We start from the raw sequence: 12,043 nt of genomic DNA, 5'->3' as shown, positions 1-12,043 counted from the left end.
GCACGCGCCACCATGCCCAGCTAATGTTTTGTATTTTTAGTAGAGACGGGGTTTCACCATGTTGACCAGGATGGTCTCCATCTCTTGACCTCGTGATCCACCCACCTCGGCCTTCCAAAGTGCTGGGATTACAGGCTTGAGCCACCGCGTCCGGCCTGGATCTTACACTTTCAAGTGGTTGGGAAAACATCAAAAAATGTTTCTGGACACGTGAAAATGATATGAAATTCAGATTTTTGTGTCCATAAATAAAGTTTTATTGGAACAAAGCCATTCTCATTCTTTTGCATATTTTCTATGGTTGATTTTATGCTACGATGGCAGAATTGAGTAGTTGGGACAGAGACCGTATGGTTGGCAAAGCCTAAAATATTTACAATCAGGCTCTTACAGCAAATGGTTTGCTCACCCTTGGTTAGTGAGAGCCTCCAGGAAGAAGAGAGCCGCCAGGGTGATGCTGAAGAAGAGGGGAAGGCTAGGTTACCAGGGGCTCCTTGTGCCTCGCCCAGGCACTGAACTTAAGCTGAGGGCAAGTGGAAGCCATTGAGGGTTCAGGCAGGAGAGTGACCTGCTCAGGTGAACGTTGGAGTAGGTAAACGCTTCCTGCTCAGCAACAGGATGCAGCTGGGCACGGAGGCACCTGGAGCAGGAAGACCAGCCCCGGGCAGCCCAGATGGCTCAGCAAAGGCCTCTGGGACCACCCTGCAGCACTTTCGCTGGGATCTAGCATTGGAGGGGAATCCCTGCACCCTCACCGATGCAGCGATGGTGGCGCAGAGAAATCTGCTGCGTACCCACGATGCCTCGTGCCTTGCACCCGCGACCGGAAGTGGCTGCTCTTCAGGGCGCCAGAGCAGAACCACTTGAAAGGTGGTGGGAAACACGTGGGGAACGGACACTCCAGAACCCTAGAGGACTGGCCGGCAGCAAGACCTCGAGGAGACAGCGCGCAACATGGTGGGCCCTCGGAGAACTGCTGGTGGACAAGTGGCAGGAGAGTAGGCTCAAGAGATGGGCAGGGCCAGCCAGGCATGGGGCGACCAGGGGAGGGGGTATCCCCCCCAGTTACCCCAAGAGTGCTCAGGTTGCTTAGGGCCTGTGAGTGGATGGAGGGTGTCGGAAGGCCGCAGGCCGGTGTGCAGCGGTCACCAACGCCCCAAGCAGACACACAGACTGTGTAGACACACTAATAGGCCCGGCTGGCCCCGTACACACATCACAAGCCCAGGCCTCCACACACGGTCACGGATGCCTGCACGCAGTCCTGGCCCAGGTTCACGCGGGCTCAGCCGGATCCACGCACACACCGCAACACGGGTCTGCACTCCACGCACACACAGGCACAGACTCCGGCACACAGAGTCACAATGACCTGGGCACGCTGCGTGCCGAACGCACAGACCACGCACACACAGAACGGGACTCGCCGCCCCGCGTGCACACCAGGCCTGCACCCCGAGCCACCCGCGTCCCCACACGCGCCCCCGCGCAGGCCGCCCCGGGCCGTGGGCCGGTGCACGCACGGTCACAGGAGGGGCGCGCGCACACTCGCACTCACACACTCGCTCGCACACGCACACACTTGATCCAGCACGCGCGGGCGGGGCGGCGGCGGCCGGAGTCTGCGGTGCGAGGCGCCCCCGGCCCCGCGCGGCGGCGGAACCCGGCTGGCGGGGGAGGGGAGGGGTCTGCGGTGGGGGCGGGGTGGGGGCCGGAGTCGCCAGGGCCGGCGGGAGCGGGCACCCCTGCGCGCCGCGCTCGGCCTCGCCTCCGCGCCCCCCGCGCGCCCGCCGCGATCCCTCCTCCGCGCCCGTCCGCTCGCCGGGCCCCCGCCGCCGCCCCAGGGTGCAGCAGAGCGGCCGCGCCGGGCCCGCAGGACGGGGTGGAGGTGGGGGTGGGGGGCGGGGATCGGGGCCGGGCCGGGGCCGCGCTGCCTGCGATGCCGGGCGCCCGCCGCAGCCGCCGCCGCCGCCGGAGCCCGGGATGGGGCGAGAGGCTGCGGCGGACGCCAGCATCTCCCCGCCGGGGACCCCGGGGGCCCCGGAGCCGCCGCCGCCGCTGCTGCTGCCGCCGCTGCTGAGACTCAGCGGGCGATGGGTGAGTTGACCCCGGCGTCCTGGGGGGCGCCGCGGCCCCTCCATCCCCGCGCTGCCCGCTCTCCCCGCTCTCCCGTGCTGCGTTCGGCGCCCCCCGCCCAGCTCCGCGGTCCGCTCCCCGAGCGTGACCTTAGGTGGCGGCCGCGGGCTCGCTGGGGCTGGGGGCCCTAGGGCCGCGGTGGGGGCGGGATACCGGGGAAGCAGCTCGGCGCGGGTCCCCTCCCCCCACCCGCCGCTCCTTGGAGCTCGCCGGGTCCAGGAGGCCAGAGCCGCGGCGCCCGACCCCCTCTCCTAGCCGGGCGGGAGATGTCTCCGAGGCGCGGGGCTCGAGCCCTGCTTTGTGCGCGGCGCCCCCAACCTCCGGTGCAGCGCTGGGCTGGGGCGGGAGGCCTTCGCGCCCGCCTTCCCCACCCCCGACCCCGGGCTGCGGCGGCGACGGCCGAGGCCCAGGCGCAGTCGAGGTGCTGGGCGGGTGCGGGGGCTGCGGCCGTAGCTACCCTTGGGGACAAGGCAGAGGCGAGTGTGGGGAGGGTCCCGGCCTTTTACCGTGGTGGGGGCGCCCAGCTCCTTGCACTGCACTGCCCAGGGCGGGGGAGGGAACCTGGCTGAGGAAGGGCGCTATAAATATCTGCAAATAGTGAGTTCTGGAACCGGAGGTGGGGAGGGGAGTGCGCCCTGGTGTGTGTGTGGTGAGGTGCCCGAGCTGGGGTGCAGCAGGAAGGGATGCTGCATTCGGCCAGACCTGGTGGTCTGAGGTCAAGGATGACTCCCAGTCCCGGAAGACGCCCCTGAAGGCCCCTGATGGGGTGTAGGCAGACACACTACCCCAGTGGGATTCCTCCCCGGTCTCCCGCTTCATTCCTGGGGCACACCAGTCTAGATTCGCCTTGATGGGGAAGTTGTGGGCACTAGCGTGTCACTTGGGCTGGGGGCGCAGTTATTAAAGATCAGATATGGAGCCAGGCGGAAGGATGGAGGGGAAAGCCCTCACCCCAGGAGCTGCAGCTCTGAGGGGTTTTTCAGGCTGTAGAGTGCTAACGGGATCTGCTCAGGGTCCCAGGAAAGTTTGAAAGAGGGGTCCCAGCCCAAGAGGAAGAGAGAACTTACTGGAAGAGATGATGACAGGAAGCTGGCAGAGTTCTCTGGGTAGAGAAAGGTGGGAAGGGCGTTCTGGGGGAGGGAATGGCCTGAGCAAAGGCTCAGAGGCGTGAGTGCCCGGTGTGTGTTGAGAGGTGGCGGTGGAGACAGTCAGGCGCTGTGAGTGCTCACTGGGAAAAGTGAGATGAAGACAGGGGAGCAGCTGGGCAGGGAGGCCAGGTGGAGGTGAGGTGGGAGGGCAGAGCAGGGAGCTAGTGTTTGGTCCTGAGGACAGCAGGGAGCCAAGAACTGGCTGGGGGGATGCTGCTGGCTCAGCCACCCCTTCTGAGGGTCTGCCTGGTGCCTTTGGTGTGGCCAGGGCTGCTTGAGGCACACTGACGATTTCTTTTTCTTTTCCATTTTTTTTGAGATGGAGTCTCACTCTGTTGCCCAGGCTGGAGTTCAGTGGCGCCATCGCAGCTCACTGTAACCTCCACCTCCTGCATTCAAGTGATTCTCCCACCTCAGCCTGCGGAGTAGCTAGGACTACAGGCGCCAGACACCACACCCAGCTAATTTTTGTATTTTCAGTAGTGACAGGGTTTCACCAGGTTGGTCAAGCTGGTCTTGAACTCCTGCCCTCAAGTGATCCATCCGCCTCGGCCTCCCAAAGTGTTGGGATTACAAGTGTGAGCCACCTTGCCCAGCCCTGATGATCTCTTTTTCTCTAATAACTGGACCACCTCAGGAAGTCAGCTTTTGAGCCTTGGTTCCCACATCTGTCAAATAGGGAGGTTTTGTTTTTGTTTTGAGACAGGGTCTTACTCTGTCATCCAAGCTGGAGGTGGTGTGATCATAGCTCACTGCAGCCTTGACCTTCTGGGCTCAAGGGATCCTTCTGCCTCAACCTCCTGGGTAGCTAGGACTACAGGTTGAGCCACCACACCCAGCTAATTTTTTTTTTTTTTTTTAAATAGAGATAGGGGTCTTGCTGTGTTGGCCAGGCTGGTCTTGAACTTCTGGGCTCAAGTGATCCTCCTGCCTCTGCCTCCCAAAGTGCTCGGATTCCAGAGAATTTGATTGTGGGATGAGTTGCAGAGAGGATTGAATGAGAGGATGCACACGGGGCGCCTGGCACCTAAGCAGCACTCGGGAGATTGCTGGCTGCAGCGTTGGTATTATTACCTGGAAAATGAGGACAACGATGCCAGCTGGCGGCCCAGGCCAGCTTCACTGGGCAGCGGCCGTGAGAATCATGAGAGGGCTGGGCTAGACATGAACAGCAGAGAGCCGAAGGTGAGGGAGCTGCATGGTCGTCATGCAAATCTGGGAGGAGACTAGATAAGTGATGAGGAATGGCCAGAGGCAGGGTGGCCTGCCAACACAGCCGCACTTGGCCCCGTGAGCATCCACCCACCCAGCCAAAGGCATTTAGGGTGTCCTGCAGTGCTCCCCAAGGCCAGAGCCTCTTTGCTTCCCAGAATGCATTAATGCAGCCCCTTGTCTCAGCCACCTCCAGCCCTCCATGTGGGGACCAGGTCTCAGAACATGATGTCCTCAGATAGGGGTAATAATTTACTGTTCTGGAGAGAGAGAACACAGGACTTGCAAGCCCTGAGAAGATTAGAATCCCACTGGGGAGCAGATACCCATGGGCACTGATGGTCTGCCTAGCCCTGTGCTGGCTGCTTGGGGGCAAGGTAAGAGTCACTAAAAGTAGGAATTCCAGATCTAGTGGCCCAGTTCAAATCACAGCTCTGCCCCTCTCAGTGTGACCGTGGGCTGGTGACTCTGCATCTCTGTTCCTGTTTTCTCGTGTCTAAAACAGGGGTGCTGCTGGGTGCGGTGGCTCACGCCTGTAATCCCAGCACTTTGGGAAACTGAGGTGGACAGATCACCTGAGGTCAGGAGTTCAAGAGCAGCCTGGCCAACATGGAGAAACCCTGTCTCTATTAAAAATACAAAATTAGCCAGGCGTGGTGGTGTGCACCTGTATTCGAAGCTAATTGGGAGACTGAGGCAGGAGAATTGCTTGAACCCAGGAGGTAGAGGTTGCAGTGAGCTGAGATTGTATCATTGCACTCCAGCTTGGGCAACAAGATCGAAACTCTGTCTCAAAAAAAAAAAAAAAAAGCCAGGCAGGCACCAATAATCCCAGCTATCTCCTGCTGAGGCAGGAGAATCACTTGAACCCAGAGGCAGAGGCTGCAGTGAGTCAAGATCACGCCACTGCAATCCAGCCTGGGCGACAGAACGAGACTCCATCTCGGAAAAAAAATAAAAAATAAAATGGGGTGAGGTGGACTGTTACTATTTGAACAGCTTGGCATAGTTTCCATAGTTTACTGCTCCATTCCAGAGTGAGTTTCCCGATTCACCCCCGCCTCTTTGGAGACTATACCGAATGCCCTTGGAGATGTGTTGTTTACGTACGTGATGGATGTCTTCCTTTTCTGACTGAGTCCTTCTGGCCAGGGGCCTGCCTTTCCAGATCCGTTGCTCCAACTGGTGGCAATAGTAGGCTGGCAACTGGCTCTCTGTGAAACAAACCCCTGATGAGTTGGCCGATCGCCGTGGTATAAATCCTCCCTGTATGGCCAACTTTAAGCCAGTGATTGCCTAATGAGTGTCATAATGGGGGCTGGTACGTGCCAGCTTTAGACCCCAGGCATTCAGTGGGTGCTTAATAAACAATGGTTGAATGAGGAAGAAAGGATGCAGAGAGTGTTGGTCAGCTAGATTTGGGAGCCGCTGGTGATACTGTCAGAAGGGCTTACAGGGGCAGGCGTGGGAGGCCTGGGGCTGGAGGTGAGGGGCCACCCTGTGCCAGCCCTGGGGTGAGGCTTGAGAGAATGGGGAGATCCTGGTGTCCTCCCCATCCTGACACCCTCCACACCCCTCACCCTGCTGCACACTTGCTCCAGCCCTTCCTTCCAGGGGTCCTCTCCACCTTGGCCTGGCCTTGGGGTTCTGCACAGAATAGGCCCCAAGCTTAAGCCAGTGAGAGTGCCAAGATGTGGCCCAAGCAGGTCCCAAACCTCACATTCTATTCCTTCACTGTGCTGTTGCCTCGACTTGAATTCCTGTTCCATTCCGCTGTCCCCTGTAACTCTGTGGCCCATCAAAAGCTTCCTCATGAGCCCCTTCCTCTGTGACACTAGCCCTGCAACCCAAGTCAGACAGAACCTTCTCCCCTTTGGCTCTTCCCTCGACGCCGCAGCCCCTCCAATGTGCACGTTTCTGCCCACAAAAATATCCGTAGCCATCAGGTGTTGTGTTCCTATGGCAGCGCATGATGAGGTTCCGGGATAATCCCCTCGCAGATGGGGAAATTGAGGTGCAGTCTCTTGTTCGGGCTGACCCACTCTTTACATCTTAGCTGCAGTGTCGCTGGCTTGGGGAAGCCCACATGCTCCCTGGTGTCCTTGCTATCAGCTCCCAGAGCACCCTGCCTGTGTCTTTGGCGTGTTTGTTAGGTGTTCCTGATAGACTCAGTGACACAGGTACTGAGGAGGCCCTCAGTTAACTGTGCAGATGAATGAATGAATGAATGAACCTCAGCCCAGGTGAGCAGCCTGGCTGTCCTGCTCATTACTTCTCCTCCTTCATCCCTGATGGAAGGGACTGACCCTCCAGAGGGCAGCCTCACACTACAGAGGAAGGGTACAGGGACCTGCTTGGGAGGGGCTACTGTCCCCACCACCAGGAAGGGGATAGTGAGGCTTCGGGAAGGGGCGGAGCTGCCCACAGGCCGGAAGCAGGCCGGGAACCCCCTCTCACAGTCCAGCAAGGAGCTGACAAGGGGACCCAAGGCCTTGCCCATAAGTCAGGAAGTTAACCGAATTTTCACGTACTTCTCCTTGTGCTGCCTTTAGTGGAATTTCCCCTTTTGACTCACTTATTTTCATCTTTTCTATAAAAACAAAACTGGAACAATGGAAATCATTCACACACCTAATTACCCTATTGTTTTATGAACTTACTTTATGAAGCTTATTTTGCTCGAAACTTTGGTTCTTACTGAAGTGGGAATCCCTTGGGAGGGGTGCGTGAGGGCCAGGCTAGGGAGACAGAACCTGTGCAGACACCAGGACCTCCTCCGAGCCTGCCCTCCAGCTGCCCCCTCTGGGCAGGCCAGAAACTTCCCAGAAGGAACAGCCCAGAGAGACAGGGTTCTGAGCAAGGGAGGCCGGCCCCAGTGGGTACTGGGACTCTGGCTGTCAGGCCTCGTGATGGATGGCTCCCACGGTTGTCCTCCCCACCTTGGCCTCCTGGTCATCATAATTTGCTGCTCTTTATCAAGCACTTACTATGTGCTGGGCCCAGGGCCAACCAACCACTTTGTATGCATTCTCCCAGATGTTTCCCAGAGATGTCTCATAACTTTCTGAGAGGCAAGCACTAGTATCATCCCTGTTTGGCATTTTGACGGTGCCCAGAGTCAGGGGCCCACAGCCGGGAAGGGGAAGGGCTACGATTGTGTCCAGCGTGTCGGACTCTCAGAGAGCATGTTCTCTCGGTCACCCAGACCTGCTCCTTCTCTCCCGTGGGCTCCCAGCACGGTCTGCTCTCTGAGGCTTAGAGCCCTGAGACAGCCACCACTTAGACTCTTGTGTTCCAGGCCTCCTCTTCGAGGCCCTCCTCCCGCCACTGTCCTGGGCCCTGTCTCTGGAAGGTCTGCTCAGTGTCACCTGGGCGGCCTGAGTAAAGTACCTGTTTCCCAGGCCCTAGCCAGCCCTGCTGAGTCAGCCTCTCCCCACGGGAGGGCTGGAAACCCACAGTTTAAAAAATGCTGACTTGGACTCCCTAAGTAATCCCAATCTTTGAGAGGCCGAGGTAGGAGAATTCATTGAGTCCAGGAGTTTGAGACCAGCCTGGGCAACAAAGTGGGACCCTGTCTCTACAGAAAATTTTAAAAATTAGCCAGGTGTGGTGGCACACGCCTGTAGCCTCAACTACTTGGAAGGTTGAGGGGGAAGATCACTTGAGCCTGGGAGGTCAAGGCTGCAGTGAGCTGAGATTACGCCACTGTACTCCAGCCTGAGTGACAGAGCAAGACCCTGTCTCAAAAATAAAAAACATAAAATAAATGCTGCCCTGGGGATACAGAGGCCTATGCACTCCAAGGGCCATTTCCCAGCCCCATGGCATCTGTAGTGGCTGCTAGATTTCAAGATCCCCATCCCCTGTGACCCAGATCCTGTGACCCAGCCCCCGCCTGTGTTCGTAGCCTCTGCCCCGCCAGCTCTTCATACACCATGCTCACTCCTGCCCCACTGCCCCCACAATGCTTTCATCCTAACACTTGCTGCCTCTGCCTCTGCCTCTTCCTGGAAGCAAGTCCCAGATGGGGTGTGATGCCCAGAGCTTGCCTAAGGCACTGGGCGAATCTCTTGTGGTGCATCCTCCTCTTGCTACCTGGGGCCTGGCACCTGGTTGGGGTGAATCATGGTGGGTCAGTGATGGTGGCTGCCTCGGGAGAGGGGCACAGGAAGAGCTACAGATGACTGGGATGGGTTAGGCTCCCAGGCTGGCACCAGGCATGCACTAGGGCCTGGCTCTGTGCCTGGCACGTAGAAGGCATTTGATACATATTTCTTTTCTTTTTTTTTGAGATGGAGTCTCAGTCTGTCACCCAGGCTGGAGTGCAGTGGCACAATTTCAGCTTACTGCAGTCTCTGCCTCCCGGGTTCAAGCGATTCTCCTGCCTCAGCCTCCTGAGTAGTTGGGATTACAGGCGCGTGCCGCCAACACCTGGCTAATTTTAGTATTTTAGTAGAGATGGAGTTTCACCATGTTGCCCAGGCTGCTCTCAAACTCCCCACCTCAAGTGATCCGCCCGCCTTGGCCTCCCGAAGTGCTGGGATTATAGGTGTGAGCCACCGCACCCAGCCTGATACATATTTCTTAAATATTTGTTGAACGGTGATTGCAAGAGTGGCGGTGAGGACCGCTTTCAGAAACAGTGCCTACTGGCTGGTTCAGGTGAGAGATCGAGAAGTTACCTCCCCCCCCATGGCCCAGGACTGTGCATGTTACATTTCTTTTTTTTTTTTTTTTTTTAGACGGAGCTTCGCTCTTGTTACCCAGGCTGGAGTGCAATGGCGCGATCTCGGCTCACCGCAACCTCCACCTCCTGGGTTCAGGCAATTCTCCTGCCTCAGCCTCCTGAGTAGCTGGGATTACAGGCACACACCACCATGCCCAGCTAATTTTTTTGTAGTTTTAGTAGAGACGGGGTTTCACCAGGATGGTCTCGATCTCTTGACCTCATGATCCACCTGCCTCGGCCTCCCAAAGTGCTGGGATTACAGGTGTGAGCCACCGCGCCCGGCCTGCATGTTACATTTCTAACTCATATTTGTGGCATGAACGGGAAAGAGGTGCTGGAGTTTTCTTGCGTGATTTAATTTTCATATCTCAAGAACCATGGGCCAGGGTGCCAAAATAATCCTCATTTCACTGTATGGAAATTGAGTGCTAGACAGGGAGGTGGTTTGCTCGTGTCTAGTGTCTGCAGTACAGAGCCTGCCCGATGGGTGAGGGACCCGATGAGTCTGTGTGGTGCTCTACAATTAACAAAGCATCTTACACACACGGTTTCATTGAATGCCCACAGTGGGTTGGAAGGTATGGCTCTATTTTTCACATGTGCCCATATCCCAGGGTCGGAAAACCTTCCGAGGGCTACAGCTGAGCTCAGGGGATCAGCCAAGAGAGGACACGTGGCCAGCCAAACCCACCCATTTTGCAGAGGGAGCCTTAAAGTCTGGGGCCCTGGGAAACTTGCCCAGAGTGCCTCAGAGAGCTGAGGGTCCCCTGTGTGGTGTGAGGAGGAGACACCAGGCCCACATGAGACTGTACCCCACCCTCTTCCCCTGTCCCCAGGCCAGAACATTTCTCAGCAGGAACAAGGTTAGCTATGGGTGTAGATGAGCAGGAGCACTTTGGGAGACTGAGACAGTGGACCACCTGAGGTCAGGAGTTCTAGACCAGCCTGGCCAACAGGGTGAAACCCCTTCTGTACTAAATATACAAAAATTAGCTGAGCGTGGTGGAGGGCACCTGTAATCCCAGTTACTAGGGAGGCTGAGGTGGGAGAATCACTTGAACCCAGGAGGCATAGGTTGCAGTGAGCCAAGGCTGTGCCTTTGTGCCTCAGCATGGGCAACAAGAGAGAAACTTCGTTTCAAAAGAAAAGCCTCGTAGAGCAAAATGTGCACTGCCCGAAGGTGGCAGGAAACCCATGTTGATGTTGGTTCCAGCAAAAGCTTCATGGGGAAGAGAAGGGCTTGCAAGGAAGGTCTGGCCAGACGCCAGTCATGGCCAGGATGGTGGGAGGCGGGGACACTGCCCTGCTTCTTTCTCTGTGCTTTCCTGGTGTTCTAGAGTGGGTTAGAAACCTTTAGAACCAGAAAAATGAAGTTGTATTCTAACAGTGAGAGGGACGAAAAGGAGCCCTGGAGACAGCCGGCTCCTGCTTTGTCTGATTCTGGGGCCACCGCTTGTGAGCAGTGACCAGCTGTGGGGTTTCATGGTGGGGCTTGCCTAGCACCAGGCACATCCCCCAGAGCAGGCAAACCTGCGGCAGGAGGCCTGTGTTGCTCTTATTCCTGGAAATTGGGTCATGGGAGCCCAGGCCTGGGGCTCCTGGAATGCAATGCTCTGAGAATTTTGTCTAAACACCTCTGACCTCCTTCCTCCGGGGCCAGTCCAGCTCTTTCTTCCCCCGCGTCCCCCATGCTCCAGCCTCTTGGGCAATTGCCATATTCCACATGTGGCCCTCACCTTCCTACCTCCTGGCTTTTGCTGGTACTGGCACTCTGCACCCCTGGAGAGCCTGCCCTCTCCAGCCCAGCTGCTGCCAGAGACCCCCTCCTTAGGAGGCCCTCCTGCCCCTCCTAGACAGAGGTGGCCCCCAGGGCAGGAGCCAGGGCTGCTAGTTTCACCTCCATGCCAGGGCCCAGTAGGCATGGTCTTCCCTGTGGCCAATGTCATTACTGACCCTGCCTCAAAGTGCATGTCTCACTATCCTCCTACACATGGGTCAAGTTGTGCCTTGTGACAGTGTTGTCATCTCGTCTGAGCCTCCATCCTGGGTGGGGTGAGTTTCTGTTCCTTCCAAGCTCTTGACCCTTTACCCAGTACACTCTGTACCCAGTACAGAGCACTCATCCGTCCATCCATTCTTTCAGCAGTTTCTCCCTAAGTGCCTATTGTGCACCGGTGAGTAAGCTAGGTGTCAGGGCACAGCTCTGCTGACATCAGGGCATGACCGTGTGCAGTTTGCATGCATGTGTTTTGTGCATGCCACATGTATATGTACACAGTATGAACACCTCCATCACATATGAACTAGTGTCTCTTAGGCTGTGCAGTCTTACAGGTACCTTGGCCATTCCTGGTTAATTCATTCAGCAAGCCCTGACAGAGTGCCCACCAAGCAGGTGCCAGGCCCTGACCTAAAGTCTTTGCCTTTGGGAAGCACCTGTCTTGTGGGGCCATTGCAGTGAGAGCTGGTGCAGAGGGCGAAGGGTAGGCGTTGGGGCAGAGCCCTGGAGAAACGGGAGTCGGGTGGGGAAGAGCATTTCTGCCTGGCCGGGGTGTGCCTGGGAAACCCTCTGCGGCCCTGGGGGCATCCCAGGCCTGGGAAAGCTGGGCCCGGCCTTCTTGATTTGGGAGTGCAGGTAGCCCCATCTCTTTGGCTCTGCTGCTCCCAAGCCCCGAAGGGTAATGAGGCTAAGAAGGTAGGAGTGGGCAGGGGCCCTGCTGCTGGGCACCAGGAAGGGAATACAAAATATAGTGTCCCAAAGAGGAGATGTGTGGACATGGGACCCCTGATGCGGAGCTTTCTTTTTCTTTTTTCTTTT

General features: G+C 57.4%; 1 protein-coding gene across 1 annotated transcript in view; it reads left to right on the top strand.

Moving 5' to 3' along the window:
* Positions 1-698: 698 nt before the first annotated feature.
* The window catches only part of MGAT3 (beta-1,4-mannosyl-glycoprotein 4-beta-N-acetylglucosaminyltransferase), a 37,437-nt gene continuing 26,092 nt past the window's right edge, over positions 699-12,043 (top strand). Inside the window, exon 1 of the mRNA XM_037744374.1 lies at positions 699-998. Coding sequence (XP_037600302.1) covers positions 955-998 — 44 coding nt within the window. The 5' untranslated portion in view covers positions 699-954. The remainder of the gene's footprint in view (positions 999-12,043) is intronic.

Source organism: Cebus imitator, unplaced genomic scaffold (genome assembly GCF_001604975.1).
Source record: "Cebus imitator isolate Cc_AM_T3 unplaced genomic scaffold, Cebus_imitator-1.0 Scaffold170, whole genome shotgun sequence".
In the NCBI taxonomy this organism is placed as follows: Eukaryota; Metazoa; Chordata; class Mammalia; order Primates; family Cebidae; genus Cebus; species Cebus imitator.
The sequence above is the reverse complement of the archived record's forward strand: the minus strand, read 5'-3'. Positions and strand labels throughout refer to the sequence as shown.